Source organism: Leopardus geoffroyi, chromosome C2, assembly GCF_018350155.1.
Source record: "Leopardus geoffroyi isolate Oge1 chromosome C2, O.geoffroyi_Oge1_pat1.0, whole genome shotgun sequence".
Taxonomy (NCBI): domain Eukaryota; kingdom Metazoa; phylum Chordata; class Mammalia; order Carnivora; family Felidae; genus Leopardus; species Leopardus geoffroyi.
The window spans coordinates 87,578,017-87,595,343 of record NC_059333.1 but is presented as its reverse complement, the minus strand read 5'-3'; the positions used below and the strand labels follow the sequence as shown (position 1 = coordinate 87,595,343).

Genomic DNA, 17,327 nt, shown 5'->3' with positions numbered 1-17,327 from the left:
CTCTGGCTCCAGAGAGTTTGAATGATTGTGCTAATTTTGGCCAGTTTAACAGATGTCTTTCTGGAATAAAAGGTCTCTTTAACTTCCTCTCACCATCATTTCGGAAGTCCTGCCTGTGTTATTTGTCTTTAAGCCAGAGTTTCTTCACACCAATATTTATCCCTAGATTAACACATTTTAAGTCATAATGCACATTTAAATATGCCTTAATGAAATTTTCCCTTTATAATAAACATTATTTTGGAACCTTGATACTTTGTTTTCCTTAATGCTTTATACTAGATTTGCTAATGGTCGTTCCACGGGTCTTATTTTGGACAGTGGAGCCACTCATACCACTGCAATTCCAGTCCATGATGGCTATGTCCTTCAGCAAGGTAATGTATTTAACTAGGGTACACGAGTTAAACAGGAGATGATGTTAGCTGTCATGACAACGTAGACAATGAAATAGAGCAGTGAATTGGACTATCAAGTCATATCAGTTTCCAAATAGTATCTCTTTTTTTTAGGAGTTTTAAAAAACCTTTAGTATATAATGCATGTTTAAAACTGATGCAAGGCTTCATTCATGCTTAGAGAGATAGTTCAGTTGATTCTACTTGAAAAGATTATTCATATATAAATACACAGAAGAAATTTGTCCCAGGGAGTTTAGTTTTAATGCTGTCTTAGCCTCGTTTAATATGTTTTCATAGGCATCGTGAAATCCCCTCTTGCTGGAGACTTTATTACTATGCAATGCAGAGAACTCTTCCAAGAAATGAATATAGAACTGATTCCTCCATATATGATTGCATCAAAAGTAGGTGATGCTTGAATTTTCATTTTGGAATTTATCTCCAGCTCCCCAGCTCCATGTCATGAACTCTCTTAACCTAGTACATGCTCTTGGTACTTAGGAAGCTGTTCGTGAAGGATCTCCAGCAAACTGGAAAAGAAAAGAGAAGTTGCCACAGGTTACAAGGTCTTGGCACAACTACATGTGTAATGTATGTACCCTTATTTTCTTTACAGGAGTATTATAGGCTCTAAGTTGTGTTTTTGTTTGTTTTTTTTTTTTTTAATCTATTTTGAGAGAGAGAGAGCGAGCATGTGAGGAAGGGAGGGGCAGAGAAAGAGGGAGAGAGAATCCCAAGCAGGCTCTGTACCGTCAAGCGCAGAGCCCAATGAGGGACTTGAGGGCATGAACTGTGAGATCATGACCTGAGCTGCAATCAAGAGTCAGATGCTTAACTGACTGAGCCACCCAGGCACCACCTAGGCTGTAAGTTTTTGAATAGAATGTGAGCACTTCATATTTTTAATGATATTTTGCAAACAAAATTATTATTTTGAGAAGAAAGGGTTGTTTTTGTGTTTGTCAAACTAATTATCTCAACAAACTAGTATATATTCATTTGGATTACTCTGATGAGACCTGGAAGGAACTTTGGTTTTGGAGTAAAAACAAGGATTATGTTATTATGTACCTTTTTTTGTCTAAGAAAATGGTTTTAGTCTATAGAGACCTGGTAGTATGGCTCAGTTATGTTTGCTTTAACATCAGTCAGCCATATAAAAAAAGTGTCCTTATTCATAGCAAGGAGACAGTAAGAGTTCCTTTTACTAAAAAATTCCTCTCTGAACACATACCTTACTGACAGGAGGACAGGTGAGTAAAATCTCTCACACTACAGAAGTACATTCATTTCTAATAGTAAAAGGATTTGAAAGTCATAATTTACTATGTGAGGGATATATCCTATCTCACATTTTTTTGCACCTAAGATAAAGATTTTTTGTGGGTGTTCAGTAGAAGGAAAAATTGTGAAGTTGACTAACAGTTTGGCCTAATAATTAGACAGGATTTTTCTTTAGCAGCCCAGAGGTCACATGTATTTCACAGCAGAATTTTTAATTGTTTTAAACTATGTGCAGTCATTAAAAGTTACATATGATGCCATGTATGTGCACATGTATATACATTCAGAAAATGAAATCTTGCATTTAAGTCTAGGCTTTTTTTTTTTAATTTTTTTTTTTTTTTCCAACGTTTATTTATTTTTGGGACAGAGAGAGACAGAGCATGAATGGGGGAGGGGCAGAGAGAGAGGGAGACACAGAATCGGAAACAGGCTCCAGGCTCTGAGCCATCAGCCCAGAGCCCGACGCGGGGCTCGAACTCACGAACCGCGAGATCGTGACCTGGCTGAAGTCGGACGCTTAACCGACTGCGCCACCCAGGCGCCCCAAGTCTAGGCTTATTTTTAAGGAAAAAACAATGTTCTGAAACCAGTTTTGTAATGCAGGACTGTGGTAGGTATGGGGGTTTCAGATTGTTTTTATCTCATCAGTGTTCCATAATTGTTGTAATTTAAACATGATATAATTTAGCTTCTAGTTCAGATGCTTAAAATTGGGTTTCTTGATACTCAAGAGTCCTTGCTAGGTAGATTTATAGCCTTGAAATGACATAGCCATCCAGGAATGTGATCCGGTTTCATTAAGAAAAGTATTTTAGGGGCGCCTGGGTGGCGCAGTCGGTTAAGCGTCCGACTTCAGCCAGGTCACGATCTCGCAGTCCGTGAGTTCGAGCCCCGCGTCAGGCTCTGGGCTGATGGCTCAGAGTCTGGAGCCTGTTTCCGATTCTGTGTCTCCCTCTCTCTCTGCCCCTCCCCCATTCATGCTCTGTCTCTCTCTGTCCCAAAAATAAACAAATGTTGAAAAAAAAAATTAAAAAAATAATAAAATAAAAAAAGAAAAGTATTTTAAATACAATATTACAAAATTATAGGGGCGCCTGGGTGGCTCAGTTGGTTGAGCAACTGACTTCAGCTCAGGTCATGATCTCGTGGTCTGTGAGTTCGAGCCCCATGTCGGACTCTATGCTGACAGCTCGGCCTGGAGCCTGCTTCGGATTCTGTGTCTCCCTCCCTGCCCCTGCCCTGCTCATGCTCTGTCTCTCTCTGTCTCAAAAATAAATAAAAACATTAAAAAAAAAAAAAAAACAGCTCTAAAATGTTACAAAAGTATAGATTGCCTGTTTCTAACCTGTTTCTTAAAAAAATTTTTTTTTTTTTTATCCATAGTGTGTTATCCAGGATTTTCAAGCTTCAGTACTTCAAGTATCAGATTCAACCTATGATGAACAGTATGTCTTCTTGTCTACAAGACTTAAAATAGCTCGTTGAAACCTTCATACTAATCTTCTAAACACCAAATACTTATAAATGAGGAAAGAAATTGATTCGTTTTGTTAAAAATTGTGGAGTATGCTTAACTCGTCTAAAAGTAAAAAGTTAAGAAATATTGATTAACATAAAAGAAAGATTCTCACTCTGCTTTCTTACAAGTTGATAATTTCTTAGTTTATAATTTTGAAGAATTTTTTTGGTCTTTTGTTTAATGTTGTTTAATATGTTTTCAGAGTAGCTGCACAGATGCCAACTGTTCATTATGAATTCCCCAACGGGTACAACTGTGACTTTGGAGCAGAGCGGTTAAAGATTCCTGAAGGGTTGTTTGACCCTTCCAACGTAAAGGTGTGAGCACTATTTCATAATCAGCTTGGCCTTTCCTGTGTGTGTGCACATCTTGTGTAATTATATAAAACCTACATAAGACCGACTGTAGAGATTTTTGGGTGTGCTGTGTTTGAAGTTCTTCTGTGTGACTACTCATTTTCATTTTGTTGTAGGGATTATCAGGAAATACAATGCTGGGAGTCAGTCACGTTGTCACTACAAGCGTTGGAATGTGTGATATTGACATCAGACCAGTAAGTGTCAGCCTCCTGTTTACGGTATAAAGGTATCTTTTAGGGTAATGAAATGCCCCTGAATCCTTATTTAAGTTGGCAACTTTGGCCATTCACTTTGAAGTCCATTTTAGAATGCGTAAAAATATGAAGTATTAGAAAAGGAAAAATGTAAAACTTTAGAGCTACGGTGTCCAGTGTACTAGCTACCAGCCACATGTGGCAATTTAAATTAAAAGAAGTAAAAATTTAAAATTCCGTTCTTCAGTTGCACTAGCCACATTATAAATGTAACCAATGGCTACTGTATGACATGCAGATAGGGAACATTTCTGTCATCACAGGAAGTTCTTTTGGACAGTGCTGTTCTAGAGAGTTCCTAAAACGTGACAGGCCAAAATATATATTATTGATTTTTTTCTATGTAGCAGTTTTGCTGTTTTTATTGTTCAAGAAGGTATGGGTTTAAATTATGTAACTTTTACATGGAGTTTAGTTTAGGTGATCTTCTTACCCTTCGTAATTTTTGTGTTTTGCCAGCTTTTAAATACTCCATATTATACACATATTAATTATTAGATTGATTATATGTTATTTAAACCCTAGATTCAATTTGTAGCCAACATATGTTGCCTTGGTATTGTTGGAGTTGATTCATTTGCTTAGAGCATAGTACTGATAGCTAGGGGTGTATAAAAACCATGTTGTTTCAAAAAAGACTTTTGGATGACTATGCAAAATGTTTGTTTCAACTAGCCACCTAGTAGGCACTTGCTGCTTCTAAGATGATAGGGAGTAAGTATGGAGTAAGTATAAGCGTGTAATAGATAACTTTGTTTTTAGTGCGATTTCTCCTCTCGTTAACTAATGTTAATTGCAGAGGACATGCTTGTTTTCCATTTTTCTTTCAAAAGTTAGATGACTTAGACATCTGGAATACATTTTTAAAATATGAACTTAGCCACTAAAAAAGCATACAGGCTGACATGTATATTGACTAACAGGAATTCAGTAAGAACTTAAAAAAAAAAAGGCTGACATTTAGCTTTCTGATCCATACATGTAAATTACAGATAAATATACTCATAAGTAGATTGATTTATTTTTTTTTAGGGAGGTATCAGCATGTGGATTTTGAAAAAGTTCCCCATGTGGTTCTGATGCCTAATACCCTGCAAAAAAGAAAGGTCACAGTCATTTTGGCTAGGGATGTTATCAGATTATGCATTATCCATCATAATCATTAAATAATCTCATTGTCTAATTTTAAATACTGCAACTTCTACATGAGCTTTCTAATATGAAGCCAATATAAAATATACCTCTAAATATTGGCAGCTATCTGCCAAAAAATTATGCTTGGGTTTTAGAATAATTGCTTTAAGTTAGTGGTTCTTAAACTTTAATGCACATTAGAATCATCTTGAGTTTTAAACAAACTAACAAAACCTTGATCTGGGCTCCATCCCCAGATTTTTATTTAATTGCCCCCAGGCATTTGACGTTTTATAAATCCCATAAATGAGTTGAATGTGCAGCCAGGACTGAGAGCCACTGGATTAAGCTACTAGGTCTGTATAGAAGTAAAAATATTAAAAAAGAAAGAGTAAACTGTAGAGGAAGACAGTTTTAGTTGTAGTTGTGATTAAAACTTGGAAACATTTGGAACTAATTTGTTTCTGTTTTTTATCTTAGGGTCTCTATGGCAGTGTTATAGTGGCTGGAGGAAACACGCTAATACAGAGCTTTACTGACAGGTTGAATAGAGAGCTCTCTCAGAAAACTCCCCCAGTAAGTTGTTTCTTCTTTAGTGGTATTCTTTAGTCACAGGTATCCTCATCGCTGGTGTAGTCTTATAGATAAGGTTTGTTTTCAGTAGTCGATTGATATTCTGTGTGTGCTTGATACAGTGTTACTTAGATAAAGTTAATATCCCTTGTTAACCAAATTTTCATAGATGACATCTTTTAGTTATTCTTGTACTATTTGAATCTTTTATTCGTTGATTCCATCCTTAAGTACCTATAGTGTGCTAGGCACTAGGGCTGTAAATACAGTCCCTGCGCACTAAAGGCTCAGTCTGCTAGGATGAATAGAAATGTAAAAATAATGTGCTAAGTGGTTCAGTATGTCATGAATGAGACACCCTAGGGAACACTGTGAAGCAAGCACTTAACTCCCTCATGAAGAAGCTGTTTGAAGGAATAGGAGTTCAACTGGTTGGTAATTTATGAAAGAACATCTAGGTGGAAGTTATACCATGTGCAGAATATGAAGGGAGGATGGCATATTCCAGTACTTCAAAGTAGCTGGCTTGTAGTCTGCAGAAGTGGGAAGAGTGATATGGCTGGACAGATGGATGATGTATTGATTTCCTAGGGCTGCTGTAACGAAATACCACAAACTAAAGTAGGTGGCTTCAAACAACAGATAATTTATCCTTTCTCCATTCTGGAAGCTAGAAGTCTGAAATCCACATGTCCACAGGGCCATGCTCTCTCTGAAATGTAGAGCTGAGAATTCTTCTTTTCCCTCTTCTTAGCATCTGATGGTTTGCCAGCAATCCTTTGTTGTTTCTTGGATTGCAGCTCCAACACTTCAGTCTGTCTCCATTGTCAGAGGGCATTCTCTCACAGATCTGTTCTCTTTATTATAAAAACTCCAGGGAGGTGCCTGAGTGGCTCGGTTGATTAGGCATCTTGACTGTGGCTCAGGTCATGATCTCATGGTTCGTGTGTTTGAGCCCTGTGTTGGGCTCTGTGCTGACAGCTCAGAGCCTGGAGCCTGCTTCAGATTCTGTGTCTCCCTCTCTTTGTCCCTCTCCCACTAGCTCCCTTTCTCTCTCTCAAAAATAAACATTAAAAGAAACCCCAAAACTCCACAGTCATATGGGATTAAGGACCCACTCTGCTCCAGTATGACCTTATCTTTTTTTTTTTTTTTAATTAATGTTTATTTATTTCAAGAGAAAGAGTGCAAGTGGGAGAGGGGCAGAGACGGGGGCGGGGAGAGAGAATCCCAAGCAGGCTCCTTGCTGCCAGAGGAGAGCCCAATGCAGGGCTTGATCCTATGAATCATGAGATCATGACCTGAGCCAAAATCAAGAGTCAAGACACTCAACCAACTGAGCCATCCAGGTACCCCACCAATATGACCTTATCTTAACTTGTATCCTAATTACATCTGCAAAGAACCTATTTCTAAATTATGTCACATTCACAGGCACCAGGGATTAGAACTTCATCATATCTCTTTGGAGGACACTGTTCCACCCACACAGTTGGGTATCAGGTCATGTTGCTTATTAATAGGGAACTTACAGAATAAAATTTGGCAGGGGACTGCAGAGCTCCTATGTTTTAAAAAGATCACTGGGTGCATTGTGACAACTTTTAAAAGGATTAGAAGAATGTGGTTTGGGGAGAAAGTCTGGTACCCATTGATAACAGAGTAGTAGTCATAATCTTTATTTAAAAAAAAAAAAGTTTATTTTGAGAGAGAGAGAATGCACAAGCAGGCAGGGCCAGAGAGAAAGGGAGAGAGAGAGAATCCGAAGTAGGTTCCACACTGTCAGCACATAGCCTGACACAGGGCTTGTTCTCACAAATCATGAGATGACCTGGGCCAAAATCAAGAATCAGATGCTCAACCCACTGAGCCACACACGCTCCCCTAGTCATAATCTTTAGATTTTAAAACTTTTATCAAGTAGTTTTTTGTATGGTACTTTGTATTAGTTATTACATCAAAGGAAACTTAGGGGTTACATGGGTCCTAATAGTATCTGTAGAATTTGTATATTTGGCAGTCTTTTTGTTTCTCATACAAAGGAACATTTTACATATGGCACATTTTTGTAATTGTTAAGTTGTTATGTAAATACTGATATAGGCACAAGATTGACACTTGAATTGTATTTACTACATTCTTGGAGATATAGTCTGATCTGGAATAGAACTTAATTATAATACTAATCATTAGATTTGATAATAAGTCCCAGAATAACAAATACAGACCTGGGCTGTCCAAGGTCTTGGTCAAGAGCAGTTAGATATTATCCATCTCATTTAGGAGACAATTAAAAATAGATGAAATAACAGGAAAAAATTCCATTGCAACAGATACCCAGCAGTTCCTCATCTACAAAAATCCATATTCATCCCTCCTGCTCCCAGCACCCTCTCCTCCCATATCACTTATTTTACTCCTGAAACATATACATTTATTTCACTGTTGTATGAACACAAACTATGTGTTCATATAAAATAATAGAGTATCAACAATTTAAGAACTATCCCTGGAAACAAAGTCCTAGGTAGGGGGAAACTCTCTTGATGCAGGGAGACAGGAAGCAATAGTACTGAGCCACAAAACCATGTTTATCAAGAGAGTGTGAGTTCAAAAAATAAACACTCATTTGGGAGGAAAGCAGTTATGAATAAAAAACCTGAGATCTAATGTCTGCATTTTGATGTGGAAGTGGAGTGGGGGGAGTGACCTAAGATAGGAGGAATTAGGATAAGATACTAAAAAAGTAGTTAGAAAGGTGAGGACTATAGAAAGGGTGGCAGGTTGGGACAGTAATGGTATTTGGTATTGGAAGACATGGAATACCACATGAAGCACTTAGCACGATACCTGATTTATAGGTAAGTGTTAAGTATGTGTTTGCTGTTATTCTAGGATATTGTTGTGAATGCCATACTCTTTAGTATGCAGTTTTCTAAGGTTGATGTAATTATTAAATATTATACATTAAAAACCATAAAGTACTTTCTATATAGTAATTCAACCTATGCCTACTATTAGCCTAGCTTTTGCAAAATAATCACGTGTAACTGGTGTTTGAACCAATTGTTAAGAAGTCCTTAAAGTCCTCCAAGTTTTTTGAATTGAGTCACCTGTTTTACTTGATTGCACTAATACTTATTCTTCCCTCTCTATTTTAGAGTATGCGGTTGAAATTGATTGCAAATAATACAACAGTAGAACGGAGGTTTAGTTCATGGATTGGTGGCTCCATTCTAGCATCTTTGGTTAGTAAACTACTTTGAAAAATAGTCCTATTGAATGATTTAAGTGTACCAGTGAATATAAACTAAGTTTAGTAAAAAGACTAAAAATAATTTCAGTGCATCATTTATCTTTGTATAACTATCAAATGAATTACATGTTCTAATTTAACAAAATGCTTTAGTGCCTTATCAGTTGCTATTTGAAAGCCTAATTTCAGTTTCCCTTCTCAAAGGTGGGGATTCTACTAACATATTTATGCCCTTTCCTACTCCCATTGGAACTGGTCAGGACTTAAATCATTCCTTCTCAGGTTCTGGTTGTTCCCTGGCCTCTTGGTGAGGTTGAGGAAGTCAGGAGTTGGTTCTTGGGGCAAATGGTTGAAGTCATGGTGCTGGGTTTTTCACATTGCTCAGATGGGTGCCTGCCTTGAATCAGGAGGAAAAGTCCTTGTATTTATCTGCACCCTAGACTTGGGGAATTTCCCCTTCACCTCAGAGCAGCCAAAGTAAATGTCAGGAAGTACTTTTTTTTTTTTTTTTCTTTTTTGAGAGCAAGAGAGAGAGGGCACAAGTGAGCGAAGGGGCAGAGAGAGAGAGAGAGAGAGAGAATCCTAGGAGGGGAAGAGAGAGAAATGGGGCTTGCCTGAAGCAGGGCCTGTTTTTGTTTTTTACCGGAAGCAGGGCTGGTTGGTGTTTACCTGATGCGGGGATCTCATGAACTGTGAGATCATGATCTGAGCCAAAGTCAGATGCTTAACTACTGAGCCACCCAGGTGCCTTCATGAAGTATTTCTATTAAACAATTAAAAAAAAATTCTTTTTTAACATTTATTTTTGAGAGAGAGCACAAGCAGTAGAGGGGCAGAGAGGGAGATACAGAATCCAAAGCAGGCTCTAGGCTCTGAGCTGTCAGCACAGAGCCCAACGTGGGGCTTGAACCCACAGACCCTGAGATCATGACCCAAGCCAAAGTCGGACACTTAGCCAACTGAGCCACCCAGGAGCCCCACTCCTAAACCTTTTTAAGCTAGTAAAAGTTTATAATAATACATGAGTGTATTATTATACATAAATGTATTATAGACATAAGTGTCTATGTATTCTATTTCCAGTCTTTTAATAGATCTTAGATCAAAGCTGGATACCACTGCAAGTCCACTTGAATAGAGTTAATCTTAGAGAATGGATTTTTCCTGCTTATATGTTTTATTTTTAATGTAGCCTAGGTTTCTTCCTTCTTTGGTTATTTTCCTCCTTTCCATCTTCTATAGTGCTTATGCACTATATTTATTGTGTGTGTTCCTGTAAAACTTTATCCTACTCCTGATGAGCACTTTTGAGGGTTTTTTTTTTTTTTTTTAAGTTTTATGTTTATTTTTGAGAGAGTATGAGCCAGGGAGGGGGCAGAGACAGAATCCCAAGCAGGCTCCTTGCTGCCAGCACAGAGCCTAACACAGGGCTCGAACCCATGAACCATGAGCTCATGACCTGAGTTGAAATCAAGAGTCAGACACTTAATTGACTGAACCACCCAGGCACCCCAAGCACTTCTGAGTTCTAAATGCTGCCATTAGTTAAGTGTTAGAACATCAATTCTGTACTGGGAGGAAACCTTCCGATAGTTTCTTATTGTTGCCTCAGGTTGGCACCAAGCCATCATAGCTAAACCATCCATCTTCCTTTCACAGCCATTTTCTAAGTCCTCATGACAGTTTAATAGGTATAGAAAGACTTATTCTTTCTAAATCATGTTTCTGGGTGTTCTAGAGGAGGGCAGAAATAAGGGAATAAGGGAGTACTATTTGGGGGAGGGGCTTAAGCGTTCTGCAAGATCAGTTGTTTGTTTATTTTTTGAGAGACAGAGTGTGAGCAGGGGAGGGGCAGAAAGAGAGGGAGTCACAAAATCCAGAGCAGGCTCCAGTTTCTGAGCTATCAACAGAGAGCCTGACGTGGGGCTTGAACTCACGAACAGTGAGATCATGACCTGAGGCGAAGCTGGATACTTAACCGAGCCACCCAGGCGCCCCAAAATCAGTTATGAAAAAGATAATTTAAAAAGTATGTTCTAACAAAAAGGCACAATATATAATTTTTCTTTCCATTTTACAGGGCACCTTTCAACAGATGTGGATTTCCAAACAAGAATATGAAGAAGGAGGGAAGCAGTGTGTAGAAAGGAAATGCCCTTGAGGAGAGTTCCCAGACCTCTGCCTTCCCGTGTCACCTTAAGTTCCACAGCTTTAGTGTACTCAGGAAAAGAGTGACCATCTTTTGTAGAATGTTTATACATTTTTGCATATTTCAATTTCCACTTAAATTTTTTAAGGCTTTAACTGGCTCTATAAATTAAGATAAGTTTGTGCTTTCCTTGAAATGCACTTATTCTTATTACAAGCATTTTATAATTTTGTATAAATGTCTATTTTCTCTAAATATTTTGCTTTCAGTAAAATGCTTTTCAACTCTGTTTAGTATATTAATTACCAGTGATTGGTAGAATTGGTTTTTATTGACTAGTAAAATTTACTGCCTATGCTTTTTACCTTAGGCTTGCAAAATTAAATAAAAGTTATTAGCCATTCCAGAAATGCTTTTTTGAATTATTGTTGTGTTGTGACTTAACTACTTTAAGTTTTACTAAATGTATTTATATTATTTTGAGTGAAAGTACTCATTGTTTATTAAAAGTAATGTCCACACCCCCTTCATATGCTATTAATATAATAGTAGAAATGTTACCTGAATTCCAAAAATGACCTTACTGCCTTTGCTATTGCAGTTGACATCACTTTCCCACTCTAAGGTACAGGTGATGTTAAAGTTTGCTTAGATGTCAGATTTTTTAACTTCCAGAGTTAGCATGCCATATTAACCCTTAAACCAGTTGAGATAGTCATTTAACTAAAAACACAATTTCTTTATAAATTACTTAATACATATTTACTTTTGTATATAGATTGTTATCCAAGGAAAACAAAATAGTAACTTCAGAATTCAGACATCTTAGACAACAGTTGACTTCTGGGCTTCAGAATGACGTGGAAACTTTTCCTGAAGAAATTTTTCTTTCTTTTTCTCTAAACTTTTCTTCCTTGCTTCAATGCGGGCTTGTTTCTCAATTCTCAATCTAGAATAAAAGCATAATACCAATTTATACAAAAATATTTCCCTGTTACTCAATGTTCTCAAAGGATATCCAAATCAATTACTTAAAAGCCTCAATAATGCTAGTCTTCGTATTAGGTGTGTCATGTATATTATTATTTTTTTTTTTTTTTAAAGACTTTATTTTTAAGTAATGTCTTTACCCAACAAGGGATTCACAACCCCAAGATCAAGAGTTGCATGCTCTACTGACTGGGCTAGTCAGGTGTTCCCATGTATGTTATTAAACTTGAATAATCACTGTAAACCTACATAAGTCAAAGATAAACTTACAATCAAAAGCATTTGTAACCCTACACCAATGCTTCCTATTTCCTACATAGAAAGAAATGAACAGATCTTATGAGCCTGTAGCAGACTGGGCTACTTTTTTTCCTCTTTTAAAAACACCAGTTTTATTGAATACAATAGATTTTTTGTATCCTGTGATAACATCCCGAGACTTTTTTGAATTCCCTAATTCCAAATACCTCAGTCTACCATGTCATTTTCCCTACAACAAAGAGAATAAAACTATGTTAAGAGATGACGGTTAGGTGCTAGACTGGTCCCTATGTGAGTTTGCATTTCAGAGCAGGAAGCATTTGCGCCTCAGCTAAATTATTTTGACCTCTAGGGTCACTTAAGACAAAGTTGCAAATGATAACTTCATAGATGCCAAGCCACTACTGTACTTAAGATTTTGCAGGATATTTTATTGATCACTAGGCATGAGTATATTTTAAAACAACATAAGAGATCATAGTAACTTAGTATGGTCACAGAAATTTGAGCCAAGAATTCTATTTGGGTGAAGACCAAGATAGGTGTGTACTTTAAAAATATGAGCTATTTGGGGCGCCTGGGTGGCGCAGTCGGTTAAGCGTCTGACTTCAGCCAGGTCACGATCTCGCGGTCCGTGAGTTCGAGCCCCGCGTCGGGCTCTGGGCTGATGGCTCAGAGCCTGGAGCCTGTTTCCGATTCTGTGTCTCCCTCTCTCTCTGCCCCTCCCCTGTTCATGCTCTGTCTCTCTCTGTCCCAAAAATAAATAAACGTTGAAAAATATGAGCTATTTTGTAAATTAAGTATAAAGATCAAGCAAAGCTGAAATCAGATTACTCATGATAGTCCTCAGTCTTTGCTCCCACTAAATTTTGGCCGTTAAAAAAAATAAGCCCATAAAAATAAAGAATAAAGGTTTGCTATTCTGATATTTTTGATGTTAATTTTTGAGAGACCGCATGCATGAGTGCAGGAGGGCAGAGAGAGAAGGAGACAGGATCTGAAGCGGGCTCTATACTGACAGCAGCGAGCCGGAAGCGGGGCTCAAACTCATGAACCATGAGACCATGACCTGAGCCCAAGTTGGACGTTTAACTGACTGAACCACCTTGGCGCCCCAAGGTTTGCTATTCTTAAGAATATTCAGAAGATTATGATGCATGCCCTGAAGGTAAGGCTAAAAAAGATAGGTTCAAAAATAGAACAATTAGGACATGTATTAGGCCTGTAAAAGCAACACTGGATTCATAAATTCTCATACATAGTTGTTTATAGCTTCACCTTCTAGGACTAAGGGACAAAAGGACCAATGGCACGGTAGGTCTAGAGAAGTTGTAGAGGAAAAAAAAATGCAGTTAAATGTCTTCAACTGCTTAGTATCTGAACTGGGCCTTAAAATGTGAATGGTGGACGGGGCACTTGGGAGGCTCAGTCAGTTAAGCACCTGACTTTGGCTCAGGTCATGATCTCACTGTTCAGGAGTTCGAGCCCCACGTTGGGCTCTGTGCTGACAGCTTGGAGCCTGGAGCCTGCTTCAGATTCTAGATCTCCCTCTCTCTCTGTTCCTCCCCCCACTCATGCGTTCTCTCTATCTGTAAAATAAAGATTAAAAAAATTTTTTTTAAATGTGAATGGTAGAAGGATTTCAGAGCTGTACATAAAAGAGGGGAAAATGAGCAAGACTGTTTAGGAAACAAGGAGAAAGGTCTGACTTTGATGAGGGTAAGCAGGTAAGACTTAAAGTGTGGGAACCCTGGGTGGGAAGGAGTTTGGATTTATCTGTAGACAAGAAGCAACTATAGGTTTCTAAACAGGTTATGTGATAAAAAGGTTTGAGGAGAATTAGCCAGGAAGCAGTATTTGAATGGACTGGAGTCAGGAAGAGGTTCAATAATTCATCTTGATGAAGAGGGAGGGCACCAGGGCAGAGACAGTGGGAGCACAAAGGACAGATCCTGGAGACCTTCTGCAGGAAGAATGAAATCAAAGACTGACTGCTTCTAGGGCACTGATGATGAAAAATGCCCATGTAGAATGGATATACTATTTAAGGGGTGCTGGACCTCATTCCACTGGTGGTGGTCCCCCCACCTCTACCCTCCCATCAAGCAATTCTCAGACACCAGCAGAATGAGCAACAGTTCAACTCCATTCTGACACTACGTGGAGATCGTGTCAGAGGTTGTCACACATGCTTCTTAACCAACGACTTGCCACAGATCAGACGTTCCCACAACTCCCTCTTTGGACTTCAGACAGCAGTCACAAGTCCAGGCTGTTACCTGTACTTTAAATTTTTTTTTTTTTTCAACGTTTTTTAATTTATTTTTGGGACAGAGAGAGACAGAGCATGAACGGGGGAGGGGCAGAGAGAGAGGGAGACACAGAATCGGAAACAGGCTCCAGGCTCTGAGCCATCAGCCCAGAGCCCGACGCGGGGCTCGAACTCCCGGACCGCGAGATCGTGACCTGGCTGAAGTCGGATGCTTAACCGACTGTGCCACCCAGGCGCCCCCGTTACCTGTACTTTAAATCAGAGGCTACCAAGACCTCCTCCGTGGGTTCGATTAATTTGCTAGAGTCACTCACAGAACTCAGGAAACCCCTTTACTCACTATTATGGATTTATTATAAAAGGATATAAACTCAGGAGTAGCCAGACATGAGGTACACAGGACAAGGAGTGGGGAGAGGGCATGAGGCTTCCATGCCCTCTTCTAGGCACCCCACTCTCCTCCAGTCTCCATATGCTCACCAACAGAAAAGCTCCCTGAACCCTATCCTTTTTACAGAGGCCTCATTACACAGGCACAGTCGATTAAAGCAAATCATTGTCCACTGGCTACCGATTCACCTCCAGCCCTGTTCCCCTCTCCAGAAGTCAGGCTGTGGGACTGAAAGTTTCAACCATCTATTCCAAGTTGGTTCCTCTAGCAATTAGCCCCCATTCTTAGGTGCTCCCCAAAAACCATGTCATTAACATTAACAAAAGATACCACCCCACCTAGAAAATTCCAAGGGTTTTAGGAGTCCTGTGTCAGGAACAAGGAGGAAGACCAAATATATGTACCTTTTATTATAAATCACATCACAAAGATAAAACTGAAAATGAGGAGAGGGAGCTGGTTTAATGGGGAAGATAAAAATTTTTTTTTTTTTTTTTTTTTTAACATTTATTTATTTTTGAGACAGAGAGAGACAGAGCATGAACGGGGGAGGTTCAGAGAGAGGGAGACACAGAATCCGAAACAGGCTCCAGGCTCTGAGCTGTCAGCACAGAGCCCGACATGGGGCTCGAACTCACGGACCGCGAGATCATGACCTGAGCCGAAGTCGGCCGCTTAACCGACTGAGCCACCTAGACGCCCCAAGATAAAAATTTTTAATTGTGATTCTAAAATGTACCAAGACACCTTAAAGCCAGTTTAAAGATATATTTCATTCCTGTTTAAGTTATTTTCTTAAGTATTTTTATTTGTTTGGTATGGAAACAAGCTCTTGGGAGAGAACATCAGTTTTACAGAACTCTTGATGAAAGTAGATTGTATTATCTAAGGCAGTTGTTACAAGCTGTGGTTTTTGTGCTGCTAGAATTTCCTTCTTAAATTTCCAGCTGCTTTCCTGCTTGAATTCTGACCTCTAGCACCTTTAGCCAGTAACTTTGAAGTTTTCCCCACCCAGCTTCTCTCTGCAGCCACAGACAGCCATGGAAGTTGAGTAGCATGCTTGCCCTGAAACCACAAACTTGTAATTCTCTCCCCTTCCAACTTCAATTTGGTTTCTGTCTGCTTTTGGATGTGGATCCAGTGCTCTAAAATAGCCATTTTCTAAAATCTTTCATTTTTATAATTATTAGCTGGGGGCTCGTGGGACCACTTCATTCCTCTATAAAAGAAGCCCTATAATAAACCTCATGCAGAAAAAAAATTGTTGTAGTAAATATTTGGAAACCACCATTCGGCAGGGTAACATGACGGCAGACATAATGCAGCAGGCTTGTCTCCTCACCCTAGCCCCTTTTCATTTCATCAACCTTGCAGTAACATGAGCTCATATCTTATGTAACCGAAGTATTTAGACCTTCCTTTTCACATTACAGAAAGAGTTAGTAACGTACTTACATACAGACTGATGAATAGAAAGGCAATAAAACTTTTTGAAAGGATATACACTAGAATGTTAACAAGTTATTTTTGGATGATGAGATTATGTAAGATTTTAATTTCATCTTTTCTACCCGATTTTTCTATTTTTTCCACAATACACATGTATTACTTATGTAAAAGCTTAACTTATTACTTATGTAAAAGCTTAACTTGTGTTATCTGATATAAAGGTAAGTTTTGTTACTAAAGGGTATTTGGGTTGTGCTCACCTCATAAAACGTTCCACATAGGGCATTGCAAAGAATCGTTTCCTGTTGTATCTTTTATTTAGGTACCAAGGTATAGGCCACTGCTTGAACTTGTGCCTGCCAAGAAAGCAAAGAGATATTGCCTTAATAGAAGATATTTCATACATTTTTCATTTTTTACAAATAGAGTTTTAGCCATCTTTGAGCTAAATGTATTTTCAATAAAATGAGATGTAATTGGCTTTTAAAAGATTTTTACAATTTTTATAAATTATGAAATACTCTAAACTTAGAAAAAAGTACAGACATGAACCCACTGAGTTCATGAGTGTACGTATGTTTTGCAATGTCTGCTTCAGATCACTTTTGAAAAAATATATATAAAAACTTAAAGACACAGGTTAAGTTCTGTATTTCCACAGCAGCTCTGAGCCATACACTGGAGTGTATCACTACCAGATGTATTTCATACTTTTACTCCATACATATGTATGTATGTACTTATTTTATACACACATGTATATACATACATACATAATATATAATACATACAAGTGTATGTATAGTTTTTTGCTTTTAAATTATAAATAAATTGCACCAACTGATGTAGGTATCTACATTTATCTCAACACAATGAAACCTAAAAAATCATAATGTTGAGAGGGAAAAAGAAAGTTGTGAATTCATACTATATATAACATTCATTTGAAAGTACTTCAATGAAAAAAGTAACAAAAGGATTAATTTCAGGCCATTTAACCAATCTTTTCTGATTGGTTAAATCCAGGATTAA

At 38.2% G+C, this 17,327-nt stretch overlaps 2 protein-coding genes across 5 annotated transcripts in view; one reads left to right on the top strand and one right to left on the bottom strand.

Moving 5' to 3' along the window:
- Nucleotides 1–11,342, top strand: part of ACTL6A (actin like 6A) — a 29,964-nt gene extending 18,622 nt beyond the window's left edge. For both annotated transcript variants that reach the window (XM_045502890.1, XM_045502891.1), the window contains exons 6-14: nt 283–377; nt 699–805; nt 903–992; nt 3,072–3,133; nt 3,410–3,524; nt 3,680–3,760; nt 5,435–5,530; nt 8,689–8,775; nt 10,864–11,342. In XM_045502890.1, the coding sequence (XP_045358846.1) occupies nt 283–377; nt 699–805; nt 903–992; nt 3,072–3,133; nt 3,410–3,524; nt 3,680–3,760; nt 5,435–5,530; nt 8,689–8,775; nt 10,864–10,944 (814 nt within the window). In that variant the 3' untranslated portion in view covers nt 10,945–11,342. The remainder of the gene's footprint in view (nt 1–282; nt 378–698; nt 806–902; nt 993–3,071; nt 3,134–3,409; nt 3,525–3,679; nt 3,761–5,434; nt 5,531–8,688; nt 8,776–10,863) is intronic.
- A 337-nt stretch (nt 11,343–11,679) lies between these two features.
- Nucleotides 11,680–17,327, bottom strand: part of MRPL47 (mitochondrial ribosomal protein L47) — a 34,593-nt gene continuing 28,945 nt past the window's right edge. For all 3 annotated transcript variants that reach the window (XM_045502892.1, XM_045502893.1, XM_045502894.1), the window contains exons 6-7: nt 16,556–16,651; nt 11,680–11,881 (exon numbers count right to left, since the gene is read on the bottom strand). In XM_045502892.1, the coding sequence (XP_045358848.1) occupies nt 11,758–11,881; nt 16,556–16,651 (220 nt within the window). In that variant the 3' untranslated portion in view covers nt 11,680–11,757. The remainder of the gene's footprint in view (nt 11,882–16,555; nt 16,652–17,327) is intronic.